The following is a 17,994-nucleotide window of genomic DNA, read 5'->3' on the forward strand; positions in this document are numbered from 1 at the left end:
GATAAAGCACTCTAGATGGAGATGCTAAGCTTAAACTTGTTGGAAGTTTAGCTGAGGCCGTGGCCCCCCAAAGGAAAAGGGGGAGGCTACCTGGTTCGATCGATACTCACCCAAGGAAGAAGAGAGTGAGTAAGGCACAATCCGGTCCATTTATCATCAATGCAGATAATCCTTCTCATGAAGTTGTCTCTGATTATAGTTATGTCCATGAATCAATACTGGAGGACACTCCGACGTCTGAAATGATTCCAGAGAACAAAGAAATCTCTATGGATTATGAGAGTGCATATGTGTTGATGGAAAGATCCTTCACGAATATTGATGATATATTTGCATATACTGTTGCTCGAGAAATCATAGAGAACGATGATATCGAACCACGCTCTATACATAATGCCAAAGAAGAGCAGATTGGCTTAAATGGGAAGTTGCAATCTAGGAAGAACCAGATTCACTGGCAAAGAGACAGGTATTTGGTGCGGTAGTGCTAACCTCACTAGGTGTAAAACCTGTAGGACATAAATGGGTATTTTTCAGAAAGCGTAATGAGAAGAATGAAGTCGTAAGATATAAGGATCTCCTTGTGGCGCAAGGTTTCTCACAACGCCCTGGAATTGATTATAGAGAAACATATTCTCCTGTAATGGATGTTATAACTTTCCTCTACTTAGTTAGTTTGGTAGTTTCAGAAGGACTTGAAATGCATCTTATGGATGTGGTTGCAGCATATCTCTATGGGGATCTTGATTCAGAGATATACATGAAAGTGCCTGATGACCTTACATTACCCGAATCAAATAACTCTAAACCACAGAGTGCGTTTTAAATTAAGTTGAAGCACTCACCTTACGGATTAAAATAATCCGGGCGGATGTGGTATACCCATCTAAGTGATTATTTGATTAGGAAGGGATATACAAATAATGAGTTATGACCATGCGTATTTATAAAGAATACAAGTTCCGGATTTGCAATTATAGCTGTTTATGTTGATGATATGAACATAATAAGTACTCTTGATGAAATAAGAGAAACCGCAAGCTATCTGAAATCTGAATTTGAGATGAAAGATCTTGGGAAAACTCGGTTTTGTCTAGGAATTGAACTAGAACACCGAACCTATGGAATATTAATCCACCAGTCTGCATATGTCCATAAGATACTCTGGAAATTTAATATGGACACGGTGCACCCCGCTAGCACTCCCATGATCGGTCGAAGCTTAGATGTGAATAAGGATCCATTTCGTCCTAAGCAAAATGACGAAGAAGTATTAGGAGCTTAAACTCCTTACCTAAGTGCAATAGGCGCATTATTGTACTTAGCACAATGTACTCGACCAGACATTTTATTCTCAGTGAACTTGTTAGCTAGATATAGCTCCGCGCCAACGCAGCGTCATTGGAATGGTATAAAGAATGTATTTAGATATCTTAAAGGAACCATTGACATGGGTTTATTTTATCCCTATGAGGACAAAAGGAGGAATGTTAAGACAACTCCCTACACTAAAACCCCAAATAATGTTTTGGTTGGTTTTGCTGATGCTGGGTACCTTTCAGACCCACATAAATCTCGATCCCAAACTGGTTATGTATTTCCCATAGGAAACACAGCAATATCATGGTGATCGACCAAGCAAACTCTCGTGGATACCTCCACGAACCACTCTGAGATCATTTCCCTACATAAGGAAGTTCGTGAGTGTATATGGTTAAAGTTTGTCATTACACATATCCGAGGGACAAGTGGTTTGAATTCTACCACTGAAGAGCCGACATGCATTTATGAAGATAATGCAGCTTTTATCGAACATATGAAGCAAGTATATATCACGGGTGATAATATGAAACATATTTCACCAAAGTTCTTTTACAATCAGCAATAGTAATGTCTCTTAAACATTCAAGTCGCAAAGTACCGTCTGATGAGAATGTGGCAGACTTATTTACTAAGTCACTTCCTAAGTCCTTATTTGAAAAGCACGTAAAGAGTATTGGACTAAGTAAATTTTCCGAACTCCCTTGAACACAATCAGGGGGAGATGCCGACATCGGGTGGAGTATCTGATGTTATGATGTCGACATCTAACTTGGAGTGCTGAACTCTTTTTCCCTTAACCGAGATTACTTTTTCCACTGGGTTTTGTTACTTGGCAAGGTTTTTAATGAGACGACCCAAGATTATAATTTCTCGATTAATGTTTTCTTTTCCCACATGGTTTTTCTATTCTAGGAATTTCTGAAGCAACAAGAGAAGTGGTCAGCTTTATGGAGCAACTTTACTAGGACTCAACACGTTGTACTCTTTTCCCTTCGTCAAGGGTTTGTCCCATCGGGTTTTCCTTGTCAAGGTTTTAATGAGGCAACACATTTGGAGTTCCACTTTTGAACCGCACAAGGGGAGTGTTATAGGGCCTACCCATGGATGTGCGGTCCATTAGATAACTAGGGTTTTCTCCTCTTATGTATATAAAAACATTATACCTATGTATTATGTCTTCTGCCTCTTTTATCAATAAAAAACTCCCCTTTCTCTTTTCTCTTGGTTTACCTAATTATTACTCCACAAAAATGTACAATATTTGAGGGTAAAACTTGTCTTTATAATAAATTAACAAGGTTAAAATAGAGAATAATTAAATCAAATTATGTGGATCCACAACTTCTGCTTCTCAAACTTTTAAAGCTAGTGTTGAGTAGCTTTTAAAAGCAGGCCTGAAATGAAAGTGCTTCTCTCCAAAAGCACTTTGAATTAAATTTTTTACCAAACACAATTTTTGATAAAAGTTTGTTACAAAGTGCTTTTGGTTGAAAAAAACAATCCCAAACGGGGCTATATACTAAGGGATACGACATGTTCTGGAAATAGAACTTCAATATTCCAATCCTTCACACTCTTAGAGTTACATAGATGCCCTTGCCACACCGTATCCATAAAAAGATGAGGTCTTGTTAAGTTCGGCCCAAATATAAAGTGATCCTAATAACCGTATCCATTAAATGAAATTTCATTGGGCCTGACGAACTCAACAAAGGAGATCCAGATCCATACGTTGAGAAAGTAGAAATTCTCTTCAAAATAGGATTTTGAAAAACCAAATCCCTAAATTCTCTTCTCAAAATCAAACTCCCCCCGTAACCCGTGGACGGAGATTTCTTCTGTTGCTGCAAATTAATTATTAGAATGGCGAGAATCATCATGAAAGCTGCTTCATCTTTAACCCCAGTTTTACTGGCATATACGAGGAAGACGCCTCTTAGAAATTACAGCAGTTCTTCATCCATCTTCAGCAACCCGCAATTGAAGAACAACATAAGCCGTAGTCTAATTTATAAACAAGATCGGCCTCTAAATCTTAAGTTGTTCTCTTCTCTCGCTGAAAATAATAAGGGACCATCCAGTTCCGATCAAATCATACGTGTTCAGGAGAAATCTGAAGATCTTCTTCACAAGGTATGTTCTTTCCTTAATTTTTCTGCTCGATTCTATCGATTGATGTTTAGGGTCCAACAAACACACATAATTTGAACACCTACTCGTTCCAATCTTGCCACCTACTGTCTGCAATTTATTTTTCCATCCTTACTGTGCCCAAATCAAGAAGCCTTAGATGTATCTAGTTTGATTTATCAGAGATACTCTTGTGATGTCCTAGTGTTAAGCTGTCTTGCGAATACGTTACTAGTTAACACAAAAAATAGGATTCGTTAAAACATTTACTTTTTTCTGGCGTGTAGAGTCATAACATAGGTATAAATATGAAGGTAGAATTTGTGATACAAATAACGAACCTACCATTTTAGATTCCTTTTCTCTCAGTACTTGCATGCAACGTATATTTTGCATCTGCATGTGCTTATGCCCAACAATCATTATTGAGTATACATTTTGGGCCTAGTTCACTAGTTAAGGTGAGTATCAGCCAGTGTGTGTAGCCTACACCAGTAGATGTGAAACTCCACTTATATCTCCTCATATAGAGTTAAAGTGAGTGTTGAACACCAGAACTGCTTTGCAATAGTTATTAAGCTGTAATCAAGATCTGTATACAGCACGGAGATGATCAAATGCGATGTCTTATGCGTTTGTTAGGTGTTGTGCAGACACCAAGTGATTTTCCCTTCAAAATTGAAGATAAACCAGGAAAGCAAACGGTAACATTGACTAGAGAATACCGGGGTGATGATATCAAAGTCATAGTTCACATGCCTGCGGGTCGTTCCTCTACTGTTGAAGGCGGTGATGAATACAAGGATAGTGTAAGTGATCCACAATCCAGCATTCGCCTAGTTGTATCTCGTACGAATCTTCTCGGGACTACTTTGGAGTACGGTGTCATTGCTTATCCAGATGACTTTTCGATAGACAGTTTCTGTATCAAGTACGAAAACGCTCCAGATGAAGAAAATATCTATTACAGAGGACCTGCCTATGCGTAAGTACTAGAATTATTGATTGCTAGGTTTGATATTATATATGTATTCAGATTTCTATCAGTTGTTGCATTCCCTATCTTCTAGCATTATTGGTTTCTTATTGTGCATCTTTTGTATTTCTTCAAGGAAACTGGATAAGAACTTGCAGAAAGAATTCCACAGACGTTTGAAGATCTTAGGGATTATACCCAGCACCACCAGATTCTTACATGGGTACATGGCTAACAGGGACATGTGCTCGTCAGATTCAGCCAATTCGCCTCCTACTGATCAATCTACTCCTGAATCCATTGAACAACAATTATTAATGATGAAGGGATTCCAGTCCACTATGTAGTTGGTAATACTATTTAATGTTCCGATTTGTGGAACGAGTATATATATGTTTTGAATCTTACTGAATTTATTATGGTTTATGTAGAAGTTTATAGACAAAGAGGACATCCACTTGTCAGGTACATACTATTTATGAACTCATAGAATCTAAACACTTAAATGCTGCTCTTATTATGAATTGGTGTTTTCTTGGTTTTTATAAATGGCAGTGCTGACGATATCCGCAACAGTAGAAAGAATCCCAAAGACTTCATCTGGATTCCTTATCCACATACTCGGTAGGTATTAATTATTTTTATTGGTATCACGATCATTGTTATTGAGTCAACTAAATTATTTAGTTCTTGTGCCAACAGTAGTGAGAAGCTATTGTGGATTGAAGTTCCTAGCGAAGGTTTCTTTGCTTCCCAAAGGTATACTATTGTTTTCACTCGCATCTACTATGTTTTCTATCCTAGTTGGCCAGATGAATATTATTAGTGATAGTATGGTGGTTAGTTTACTAGGCCTTGTTTGGTAAAATATATGATTACATAACCATAAATTGATAAATGATTTAGATATAATCATTTTTAAGATAATTTTTTCCAAACACTTTTTTTTTTCAAATAATTGATTATCTTAGAATGCAGATCTCAAAAAGGAGATGAAAGAACAATGATTTAGAATTTTTTTAGTTTGTTGTTGTTTATTTTATCTCTCTCTTGATAGTGTAGAGAAAATAAAAAAAAAAGTTCAATTTGAGTTTTTTAGAAAAAATAATCGATTATAATAAATTTTCAAAAAACTTTTTTCTGTTTATGGATATGGAGTTTTTCAGTTATGATTAAAATAAACAATTATTATATAGGTACCAAAGAAGTATAGAATCCATTATAATCTGTATAATGGATTATGAGCTGACAATCCGTTAAAATAATAGTTACAGAACAGCCCAAAGAATACAAATTAACTAGTTTGTTCTTTAATCGTGGCAGTGAACTTCAAGAAGATGTTGAAAATGACCTTGCTGTTGGACGTGAGATTTATTGTTCCTTGATGGAAGATAACAATCCTTATAGATTTTACCTCCCAAAGATGCTTGGGATCCCCTGTTTTCTCAGAAGAGATGGATAAATATTGTATCCTGATCTGAAACATATGGAAGATGTGCCTGATTATGAAAGGCTTTGGAATATTCGAGATTGCCCTAAAAGCACACGATGATGAGATGGATAAGATAATGTATCCTAATGGACGTCCTCCTGTTGTTGAAATGAGTGATTTAGAACTTGAACATTATCAAGTATGGCATATGTAAATTTGAGATAATTGTTACCGGCTCATGGTCATACTCACTTGAAAAGTGTTGTATGCCCAAATAATCAACCTATCCCCTCAAAAACATAGATCTAACGTGCAATTTCAGAGTGAACACATTGGGGTTTACTCGGGTGTTCAGTTACGAAAATGATTTATATCACGGGGTTTCTCGAGTGAGAGAGAAGGGTGGGATTTATTTTAAACCACCGGACCAAGAGAGCACACTCTCACTCGGTATACAACACCGGATCCAACCTGGAAGATTATTAAAAAAAAAAAGGACCAACGTACTTGCTGGAGTGGGATGCGCTCGTTCCCTATTAGCTCTAGCTTATTTGGCTACTTTATCTACTAAACACAAAAAAGCTTTCTACTTAAGAATAAATTTCTACATACTTCATAATTTTACTGCGACACCATAAAGGTACGCATGGCGGTTTTTTAGGTTAAGATTAAGTCCTATGGCATTCTAATCTAGCATCTAGAATGGTAGCTAGGACAATCTTTTAGGTCCTATGCCAGTTCTAATCTAGCATCTAGATGCGGTGAGTGTAAAAGTAAAAAGTAGACACTTACATGAAACAACAAAAAGTAGTATTAGGTTGGGCTGAATGGAACCACACGTCGAGCTGAAGGGAACATTGCAACCATCTCAACCGTCGGATCAAAAGATAGAAAAATTTGATCTGACGACTGAGATGGTTGTGTTGTTCTATTCAGCTCGACCAAATTCTACTTTTCGCGAGGTTTGAGTCCTTTACTATCTTGTGCAATACAAAGAAACTACTATATATTGTGGCAACAAAAATAAAATTTTTCTTCCGGGTAAAAGTTTCTCAGGAACGGTCATGGTCGACTTTTGAGTTATATTATATGACCATGGTTAAATAATGAACCCTTGTACAAATAGAAAAACATTATACCAAGATAGGCTGTAAAATTGGACAAACTGATAGGCAGGTGGAAAAAATTATACAAAACATAATACTTTCTAGGTAATTCTTAGAGTACCAGCAGCTTCAACCCCTGAAATTTCTGACGTTCATTCTAATTCTTGGGGTCATTAAACTAGAGACATGGTCTATGGAAATCCAGTTCTTCAGGTGAGGAAGCAGGTCCTCCATCATGAAAATCCTGCGAGATTGGAGCATGTGGTGATCTTGCAGGCACTTGATTAACTTCCATCAAGTATGGATTAAACTTGTTAAGCACCCTCAGAATGATGAAGCAAGTTTCATGTTGGAAACTCGTTTTGTGGGATCTTTATCACTCCTCCCGACATCTTCATTCCACATTCAGTTCACCTTCACCACTTTTTCTTGTTGTGCCACATATGCATGATCAAAGTTACGTATTCACTAACAGCCATTGAAATTGTGCGTAAACGATCAGGCAACCCTTCGGCATCACGATTATTGATGTTACTAGTTTCTTCACAGAAGTTTTATAAAATCTTTCCATAAAAAGTATTTTTTTTTCATAAATACCATTGATTTGATTTAATGTAAACAATATATAATTCCTACAAATACCATTGATTTGATTTAATGTAAATACCATTGATTTGATTTGATTTGATTCCTCTTCATCCATCGTATACTTGGAACCACGAATTCTAACATTACTTGGTTGTGATTGTTGTGTTTATTATTGTGCTTGTTTTTGTGATCGTTGCGATGAGGATGCCATATTTGCTAGTTATGGAATTTATAGAGATTTTTTCTGATAGAGATTGAGTTGATACGAGTAGTTTTGTTTGAAATTAGGGAAAAGTGAGTATTGAGATGATATGAAACTGTGAAATTATGAGATAAAGATGAAGAAGGTGTGGTTTTTAAGTTTAAAGATAGGGTGAATTTATAGGGAAATGAAAGGAATAACAGTCGTTGGATGGCGAGATTGGTAAGTAGCATTGCCGGAGTTGGATCACATGTTGGTGGATTAAACTGGCGATTTTGGGTCACACGCCAACGGTTTTAGATCACATGCATGCCGGTGTGTTTGTGGAGCCGCACAGTTTTTCATCAAGCGCGCGTTTGGTCTACTGCCGCAATCAACAAATCCTCAATTTTGTTGGTTTACCAATCAGTTTTTCATGTTTGTTGAGTTCATAGTGGGAACAAAAACAAACTTCAAATTTGTTGAGTCCATAGGAACTGCTCTTAGTGGGCGTATGTGTCGACCGTAAAAATTGACCATTTATTTACGGCAAATACTCTAGTAAAAATTTCCATCTTGAAATAACGCCCGCAAAAAATACGGATGACTAGTGATTGATCATTAGTGGAATCCTATTAGAAAATGATTGCTAATAATAAATTATGGATAAAGGTTAATTTAGACCTATCGAAAATGTGAAAATTTAAATCTTATCTAAACTATTAGTTAACAAGCTAACATCCGATATGGATTCGTACTATTACATTAAGTTAACATGTTGCCGTGCAAACCTACCAGCGAATCTCATGAGGAACATAGTCAGTCGGTTTTGATAAGAAAAAGGAATCAAGATTTGGTTCCTCATATATCTCCACACAAAAAAATTGTGCATAGTTTCCCTAGAGTCCGTGTTAAAAAAAGATTACATATGTTAATTTTTATTTTTGTACGTAGGTAATAACTCTGTATTGAGGAATGATATGGTCTATAGAAGAAAATACAAACCTTCTTCAGACATAATCAAATTAGCAAACGACATGCATCAAGACTACAATTGGGCAAATGCAGTGTTACCTCCGCCGCTACTTGGCATGGATGTTACGACAATTGACACTTCACAACTTCGGAGGACTAAAATAATTCAAGTGCGTTGGATGGGAACCTTGATAGACACATTTTTGTGTCTGATATAATCTCAATTGTATATATTGTTAGTGCTCGATTTTGTATTTATTATGGCCTTTTGTGTATTTGTAGGTATTTTTGGGAAAATAAGCTTTGGCGGCGAAATTGGCGCGAAAAGTGGTTTTTGTGCTCGTGGAAGAAAATTACTATACGGACACTAAGTTTGGATAAGGGGTAGCCTAATTACTAAGGGGCTCCTTCAGGACACCCCAAGACCACCTGCTATTCGCACCCCCACTCTGGATAAGGGGGAGGTCATCTTTAACATTTGAAAATGATTTTTGGAGGGAAAATATTGTTATTCCCTAGCAGATTTTCTATCAAAGTTTTGAACGTGTTCTAGGGCGATTCAATGGCTGATTTTTGGTAGGAAGTTGTGATATGTCCTAGCAAACACGTTGTGGGATTTTGGTTTGACCAGAATTGGCTATAATTGGCTAGATAATTCACAAGTTGAAAACAGGGAAACACGGGCAGGAAATGATATTCACGGGATTTGGAGAAGATTGAACGTGTTATGTACGTGCATGGAAGACCCTCACAGCCTGTTGGAGCGTGAAGGAGTTAAATATGGTAATTTGGAGGCTTGAAAACGCGTGAGAAGATGAAACAGGAAAGAAAATATTCCAAGTAAATGTCGAGTAAATATTTGGAGGCTTGAAAACACTGAAAGAAAATATTTTCTTTCACTGCCGAGTAAATGAAGATTTTTGGGAGTAATTGAGGGAGATTCAACGAGCTGTAGGTGTATAAATAGGTTCCTAGGATCACATATATGCTTGTCGAGAGTTTGGGGAGTTAGCAGAGAGAAGAGAACGAAGAAATCACGAGTTGCAGACACCACAGTTCTGCTGCTGCACAGCTGAAGAACACGAAGAACAGACCAGCAGAGACCTTCGTTTATCAACTGTCGTAGTTCACTTTCATTTGCGGCAGTTCTTCAGCGACAGCGGAGCATCGACAACAGCACTTCAGTTCTATCGTTGTTTCGAGACTATTTCTGTGGGTCGCAATTAGCTGTTTTACTCAATTATTTTCCTTTTCATCATTTGTAAAACACTTGTGAGCAATGAATACCAATTTTGAGAAAGTTTACACAATGATGAGATAAATCCCTTAGTCGAGGCAACGGAGGAAGCCATTGTTCCATGAAAAGTGGTATAATTCTATTTTAATTATTTCTTGCAATTATTTTACATGATTATTTGCATAGAACTATTATAGAAAATTGATTTTTATTGAGTAGTTGTGAATTATTTTGATGGAGCATGCTGGGTTTTAAAACTTTTGATGTTTCATGCCTTGCGATTACAACCATTACTTCAAAAATCTATTAGAGGAAAAATATTAGAATCGCTTTAAAAGAAAGAATTGCATGAATATTGATTAGAATTTATCACTTAATTGGTCAATGGTGGAATCCAAAGTCTCGGTATTTCCTTATTGTTTTTGAAACAACTTTATTTATTTGAATCTAAAAAATCCATTTCCTTCACAAGTCTGAAAAGAACCCATTTTTACCACTATTATTACAACCATTTGAAAAACCATCAAATTTTGGCGCCGCCGACGCGGATTTGTGTTTAGGTAGCATTTTTAGATTTTTTTTTTAGATTTTTTTATTTTCATTTGTTCCTCTTTACGTTTCTTTGGGTGTGTCTTTGATTTGCAGGTTTGAAGCTGGATACTAAGGACTTGGATCAATTTGGAGGAGTTCTGTAGATTAGAGCGCTGAAATTTGTTGGGTAGTTGCGATATGTCCCAACAAAACTATCATGAGTGTTTTGGTCGATCAAATTTGGCTGGAAAATCCGTGATAAGGAATCAGGGTTGTACGTGCATGGGAGAAGCAGTTCACGAATTTGAGTGTGTTCTACACATGTTTGATGACTCTAGCAACAACAAAGATCGTGAAATAGATAAACAAGGAAGTATAGAAAGCTGAGAGAATCGACAAAGCCGAATTAGGCAAGAAAATATTCCCGAGATATTTTTCTTCACAGCCGAATAAATGAGGATTATTCAGGAGTTTATGGCGAGATTAAATGAGGCTTAGGAGTATAAAAAGGTTGCTTGGGTCTAGTAGAAGGGGTGTCGATAGTTTGTGGTCGAGAGGAGGTCCGGATTAGCAGAAATCAAGAGTTGATGAAACTTTGTTTCTGCTGCTGCTGATGATGAAGAACACCAAGAACACGAGGAACAGACTCGTAAGGACAGTCGTCTATCAACAGTGTCTAAGACCCAATCCATGGGTCGCAGTGCAGTCTAAACATCAGTAGCACGTGCGTTGTATCGTTCATTCTGTTACGTTTTTTGTGCGTCGCAGATTACAGTTTTAAACCATTTTCTCTTTTTCTCTCCATTGTAAACACCATTTGAGCCATAATAAAATATTTTGAGCGTGTTTTCATCATGATGATCTAAACCCAACACTGGGATGACGGAGGAGGATGAATATCGTGCATGGGTAAAAAAAATTATTTTTTTTATGACTTTTGCATTAATTTAAAATTGAAATATGATTTGAATTAATTGGTTGTTATTTAATTTGATGATGTATGCTTAGCTTATTGTTTTGATACATCATGCTTAGGACTTACAATCAATGTTTTAAGAATCTATCTTGGCAAAATCAGAGTCTATGTTAATTTTATTGAGTTTTAATTGTCAAAGAATATATGAATAAACCTTGTGTAGTGAATTCAGACAAATCCTTAGTCCCAGTACCTCTCACCCATTGTTAATATTTTTTTGTATATAATTTTATTAAATCTAAAATTTCATTTCCTTCACAAGTCTGAGACGAACCTGTTTACTACAACCCCAAAAAAATATTTTATCATGCACATGCTGATCATTCACATTCCCATGATTCACACTCCCGTACCCCTTACGCACGTGGAGAAAGCAACACACACGGAAGAGGACACAAGGGACCCAACAGAGGTCACGGGGCGTGGTGGTAATTCAAATGTTTGGAACAGAGATGTACCTTCTGGCCCAAGTGGTGGCAGCTCCAAGGTCGATAAAGCTCCAAGAAACCCCCCTATTAAGAAGGACGAAGCTGGAAACGGTCCTTGTTATAGGTGTGGATCCACTGCACATTGGTACCAGCAATGTAAAGCTAGTAACAAAGTTGCATATATCTACAAGAAGTGTCGAGAGTTTGTGGAACAAGAATCTAACTATCTGGAAGAAGATGAGAATTCCCCTGATGTAAACCTCACAATATCAGATTTCCAAGGCAACAAGAGTCATGCCATATTGGGTACACCTGATTTGGATTGAAATTGTTTCTTTAGTTACCTTTTTGATCTTAGACGTTTATTTTAATAGACTCTGGTTTAAATAATTTTTCTTGATGGCTTGGAATAATTTATATGTCGTCATGATTAACTTATGAATGGATTATCTATGAGTATTTATTATATTAATCATATTTTGGTAATAGTTTAATAGATTATTTTTACCTTGATAATCTGTTGTTTAGAATGTATATTAGGAAGAAAAATATATCATTCTAGTAAGACTCAAATTCTCCAAAGTACATGAGATAAATTATTCGGATTTTGTAACGATGCCACATTATCTACTTGTAGGAATGTCTCAAGGAGAGATTGAATGGCTGGCTGGTAGTCGAACCACCCATACTATCTTAAGAAATAGACAATTGTTTGTTAACTTGACCCCTTATATTACATCTCTGACTATATGATTAGATCATCACAAGTGATAATTGGGCGAGGTAATGCTCAATTCATGTTTCCAAATGGCACATTGATTAAAGTCACAGAAGCTCTATATGCACCAAGAGCTAACCACACCTTGTTAAGTTTCAAAGATATTCGTGCAAACGATTATCATTTGGAAACTCACAGTGAAAATGGAATTGAATACATACATGTTACCTCTAATGAATGTGGAAGAAAACACATTTTAGAGAAACTAATGAGTCAATCTAGTGGATTATACCTCACTACTATTCGGATTATTGAATCTCATGTTGTTACCAACGATGATTTGTTGAATAATGACTCATACAGGCTTTGGCACGACCGATTAGGGCACCCAGGTCATGACATGATGATTCGTGTTTTAAAGAACTCACATGGACATCCCTTTTTTCGAGGAAAAAAGAAAATGTGACAACAGACTGTTATAGTGCAAAGTAACCAACTACTAACTGGTAAGAGCGTTATTCCAACACGACAGTTGCCTTCTCAAGAAGTTGATGTGCAACATATTTCCCATTCTGCTTCATTGACTATGTCAAAAGCACATCATTTATTTTGCAAAGCCTGTTCATTAGCAAAAACAGGATCGATACCATCCTATGATAAAGATACCAAACAAAATATCCCATTTTTGCATAGGATACAAGGTGATATTTGTGGACCTATACATCCAGAATGCGGACCATTCAGGTATTTTATGGTTCTGGTAGATGCTTCGAATCGTTGGTCACGCGTCGCATTATTGTCCACAAGAAATGTTGCATTTGCAAAGCTCCTAGCACAAATTATTCTTCTGAGGGATCACCACCCTGATTACCCTATCAAGTATATCATACTTGATAATGCTGGAGAATTCACATCAGAAGGATTTGATGATTACTGTGTGTCTAATGGAATAGACGTAGAGCATCTCGTACCCCATATTCACACTCAAAATGGTCTCACAGAAGCTACTATCAAAAGGTTACAGATGATAGCTAGGGCACTGGTTATGCGTACCAACCTGCCTATTACTGCCTGGGGATACGCTATATTGCATGCATCTTTACTTATTCTTTTTCGACCCACTGCTAGCCAACCATTTTCTGTGTACCAGTTGGTAACTGGATATGAGCCTGATATTTCAAACTTACGCATATTTGTTTGTGCCGTATATGTGCCTATTATGCCCCCACAGTGTACTAAAATGGGTCCACAAATACGATTAGGTATTTATGTTGGATATGAATCCCCAACTATTATCCGCAATTTAGAACCTTTGACATGCGATTTGTTTACCGCTACATTTGCGGATTGTCACTTTGATGAGACAACCTTCCCGTCGTTAGGGGGAGATAAGAAAAAGGATTTTCTAAGGGAACGACAGGAATTGTCGTGGTGTGTTCCCACGTTGTCTTACCTTGATCCCCGTACTCCACAATGTGAGAGCACTAGTGGAAATCAGCAGTTCCACGACCGTCGGGAAATGTCATATATACGAGTTATACGACCATTTGTAACCGTCTCTGTTGGGATCTCTGATAAAGTGTCGTTGTGCCGAACAACCCTTGGACGTGGGTCTAAAAGTAACGACTGATTTTATGGGTAATGGGTACAGACCCTTAGCAGTGGGCCTCAGATTTAAGTAATAATATAAAAAAATATAGATTTAGATTTGTTGAAATGCCTGAATGGCTAAATCAAATCTGAAACAATCTGATTGAACATCAAACGAAACTCAAATTAAATTCAAATGAAACCAAACCTAAAACTCAAATTCAAATGAAACCAAAAATAAAACTCAACATTCATTCATTGTATCCATCAGGTTTAAAATTACACAAAATAGTATTGAAATCCTGAGTTCGGAACAATATACAAGTACTAGATATTCTAATATTAAACAACAAAATGATGCACTAATACACAATTGATTAAACAACAAGACGACAAACTCTACCCCGACGATGAACTTAGCCCATACTTTAGAATGGTGGTATCTGTAGCAAAGCAAAATAAGTTATGATCTAGAAAACAACAAATAAAAGAAAGAAATACCCGACGATGAACTTAGACAATACTTTAGAATGGTGGTATCTGTAGCAAAGCAAAATAAGTTATGATTCAGAAAACAACAAATAAAAGAAAGAAAGGGATATAAATATTTACATAGCCAAATAGATCAGATAGGATGACTGAGATCTAGCAGTAAGAAAGTCATACATTTCTTGAAATTCAGCATCATTGAATCTGGTATCAGGACCTGGAATAATGAGTACAACCTTGTTCTCATCTACCACAAACTGCTTCAGCTGATGGCTGAGCACACCATAAGCAATTTTGCGGTCATAGGCATCAACAACCTTCTAAATATCTTCAGTTACTTCTTTGAGTTTGAGAATAAATTGTAATAAATGTGTAGCTTTTCTGCATCATAGGGAAATACCAAGGTTTAAGACTCGCGCATCAGACGGAATAAAAAAAAACAAATTAAATTAAATTGGAACAAATGCCTAACCTTTCTGTAAGCATTTAATACACCTAATCACAAGACATTTGATGCAATAAATCCCTATCAAGTTTCAGTCAACCCCAAGTAAAGGCTAATGGTCTTCATGCACAAATGACAAATAGTTACCAGACATACCCACTCAAGTAGTTTGTTAGACATGAATACACTAGTAAAGTATCTTACAAGGCACAAATATTATGAAAAAATTCTTAAAAATAGTGCAATAAGGAGTAATTAACATCTTTAGAACAAAAACTAAAGGAGTTAAAACTTTCCTACCTTTTCTGCGAACCCCGTCTCTGTCAAGCACAACACATCCTTGAGCACAACGGAGGATTCCAGCAGGACTTATCTGCAAGATTTGATATGAAACTTATCTCTATGGTGAACTGGGAATGGAAAAATGGTTGCAGAGTACTGCATGATATAAGCAAATCCCCAAATCAAAAATCATTTTACATAAATTGGAATCCACAAAACTAAACCTAATAACATGTTACTCCATCTAAATACCAAAACTAAACCTAGATTTGTATGGACCAGATGATGGTTTTGGAGCCTACGAAGATAAAAATCTTCCATTAAAACCAAATCCAAATAAGCATCAGATATAAATATATGAATACATGATTAAAGATTTTTTTTGTGGGGTTGTAGTAATGAAGGTTCGAACTCTAAGACTTGTGAAGGTGAAGGATTTTTAGATTTATAAAAATTATATACAAAAAATATTGACAAATTGGTAGAGAGTACTGGGACTAAAGATTCAGCCATTTTTCATTTTCAAGTGGTTCAGAATTTAACTCTAGGCGATTATAGTTCAAAGCAAAACAAATATTAACTCTAGTTTATTGCCAAGATAGATTTTATAAAATATTACTTGTATTTCTTAAGCATGGCATATCAAAAATCCATAGGACTAAGCATAAACCATCAAATGAAATCACAAATAATTAATTAAAATCTTAATTCAATTAAAATTGGTGCAAAAGGTAAATAAAAGAATTAATGAAATTACCACATGGATGAAACTCGACCTCCTCCGTCGTCCCAGTGTTGGGTTTAGCTCATCATGATAAAAACACGCTCAAAGTATTTATTTATTGCTCAAAGGGTGTTTACAAGGATGAAAATGGAGATGAAATAATAAAACAGTGGAAGTGCGACCCACATAAAGCGTCCAAAATAAACGACACAGAAGAGGTGCTATTGTTACTGAATATCTAAGACCCACACCTATGACCCACGTCTGTGAGTCTCTTTCACTGTTGATAAACGACTGCTGCTGCGAGTCCGTTCTTCGTGTTCTTCGTATTCATCAGCAGCAGCAGCAGCAGAAACCGAGTTTGGGAAAACTCGAATTTCTTCTTCTCTGGCTCTCCTCAGCCCCCCAGACTCTCGACAGCCTCTCTGTAGCACATTAGGAACATATTTATACGTAATTGAACCATTGAATCTCCTCCATTAATCCAAAAAATCTTCCCATTACTCGGCAGTGAATGAAAATATTCCCGATATTTTTTTCTTTAATTCTCTGATTTCTTACGGACTGTTCCATGTTTTATCTCTTCTCACGCGTCATCCTTGAGCTGTAGGGATTGTTTCCAGCCAATAAAATCAACCCATGCACGTCTCTTCCATCCAAGAATTCCAAGAATAGAATATTTTTCTTAATATCTTCCCTGATTTGATTACCACCGGTTATCTAACCAATTTTGAGCGAATCCAACACCCATACAAGCTCTATATAGGCCCTAGGAACAAACCCAATCAATTTGGGTCGTTGAGTCTCCTTTAATCCCGTCCAAACTTCCAACCCTAAATCTGCCAGTTGATAACAATTTTTTCCCGCCAATTTTGGTTTTTGAATTTGGGAAGAAGATGTCCTCCCCCCTAACCAGAACTGGGGTGCGAATAGCAGCTGCCTTGGGGTGACCTGGGGGTGCCCCTTAGTAATTAGGTTACCCCTTATCCAAAAGCGAGAGTCCGAATAACACTTGTCCTCCGGGTGACAAAATCAACTTTTCGAGCCGAATTTTCCAAAAATATTTATTTCCAAAAAAATACCTACAAATACATAAAATAAAAAAATTAGTACAAAATCGAGTGCCAACAATATATAGTATTGAGATCAAATTAGACACAAAAATGTGTCTATCAAATACCCCCAAACTTATTATTTGCTAGTCCTCGAGCAAAATTTATTCTTGAAAAGTGACCGAGTTAATCTCGGGTGGGTTTATCAGAGGTGTACCCACAAAAATCAATACTCCAGACCCTAGATATCTACGCAGAACCTTGGAAAGCACTAAAGAACCTCCTTGGTTGGCATACAATTATTGACTCTAAGAGGAAGAACCCTGATGCGAAATTCCAATTGATGTACACGAGTTTGCACTCAAGCATACTAAAATTCATATAAGTGACAGAGCTCTACTAAGATAGTTTCACAATGGACATCATACTCGGAGTCAGACTAATCACATGAAAAGATTAAGAAGATGGAAAAAGAAAAATGTAGATGGTTGAAAAGCGAACGGTGTTTTCCATATCTGTCTGAAGGCCTCTGCCAAGATGAACCTAACCTAAATGACTGAGATACCGGTCTGACTAATATTAACACACTGGCATATACAAGGGAACCAGTGGTCAATAACTTAAATCTAGATCAACAAACTGGCAAATACAAGGGAACCAGCAGTTGACTACACATAACAATAACCATTTTTTTTTAACTTAACGGCATGAATAGATCTTTTTGATCCAAGCGCATGCTTCTTGTCAGCAGATTATACGATAGTTCCCACGGGTCCTGCATTCCACGCTTGCTTAGGCGACGGAAACAGGG

General features: G+C 36.7%; 1 protein-coding gene across 3 annotated transcripts in view; it reads left to right on the forward strand.

Moving 5' to 3' along the window:
• Positions 1–3,084: 3,084 nt before the first annotated feature.
• LOC113299870 (uncharacterized protein At2g39795, mitochondrial-like) overlaps positions 3,085–17,994 on the forward strand; it is a 34,159-nt gene continuing 19,249 nt past the window's right edge. Inside the window, exons 1-5 of one of the 3 annotated variants that reach the window (XR_003335234.1) lie at positions 3,085–3,456; positions 4,107–4,438; positions 4,566–5,053; positions 5,132–5,188; positions 5,753–5,800. Coding sequence is in view for 1 of the 3 variants with exons in the window: in XM_026548969.1 (XP_026404754.1) it covers positions 3,187–3,456; positions 4,107–4,438; positions 4,566–4,776 (813 nt within the window). In the remaining 2 variants the exon portion in view is untranslated. Of the gene's footprint in view, positions 3,457–4,106; positions 4,439–4,565; positions 5,054–5,131; positions 5,189–5,752; positions 5,801–17,994 lie in introns of those variants that run through there. The other 2 variants (XM_026548969.1, XM_026548968.1) reach the window with 2 other exon arrangements.

This window comes from Papaver somniferum, chromosome 7, assembly GCF_003573695.1.
Source record: "Papaver somniferum cultivar HN1 chromosome 7, ASM357369v1, whole genome shotgun sequence".
NCBI lineage: Eukaryota > Viridiplantae > Streptophyta > Magnoliopsida > Ranunculales > Papaveraceae > Papaver > Papaver somniferum.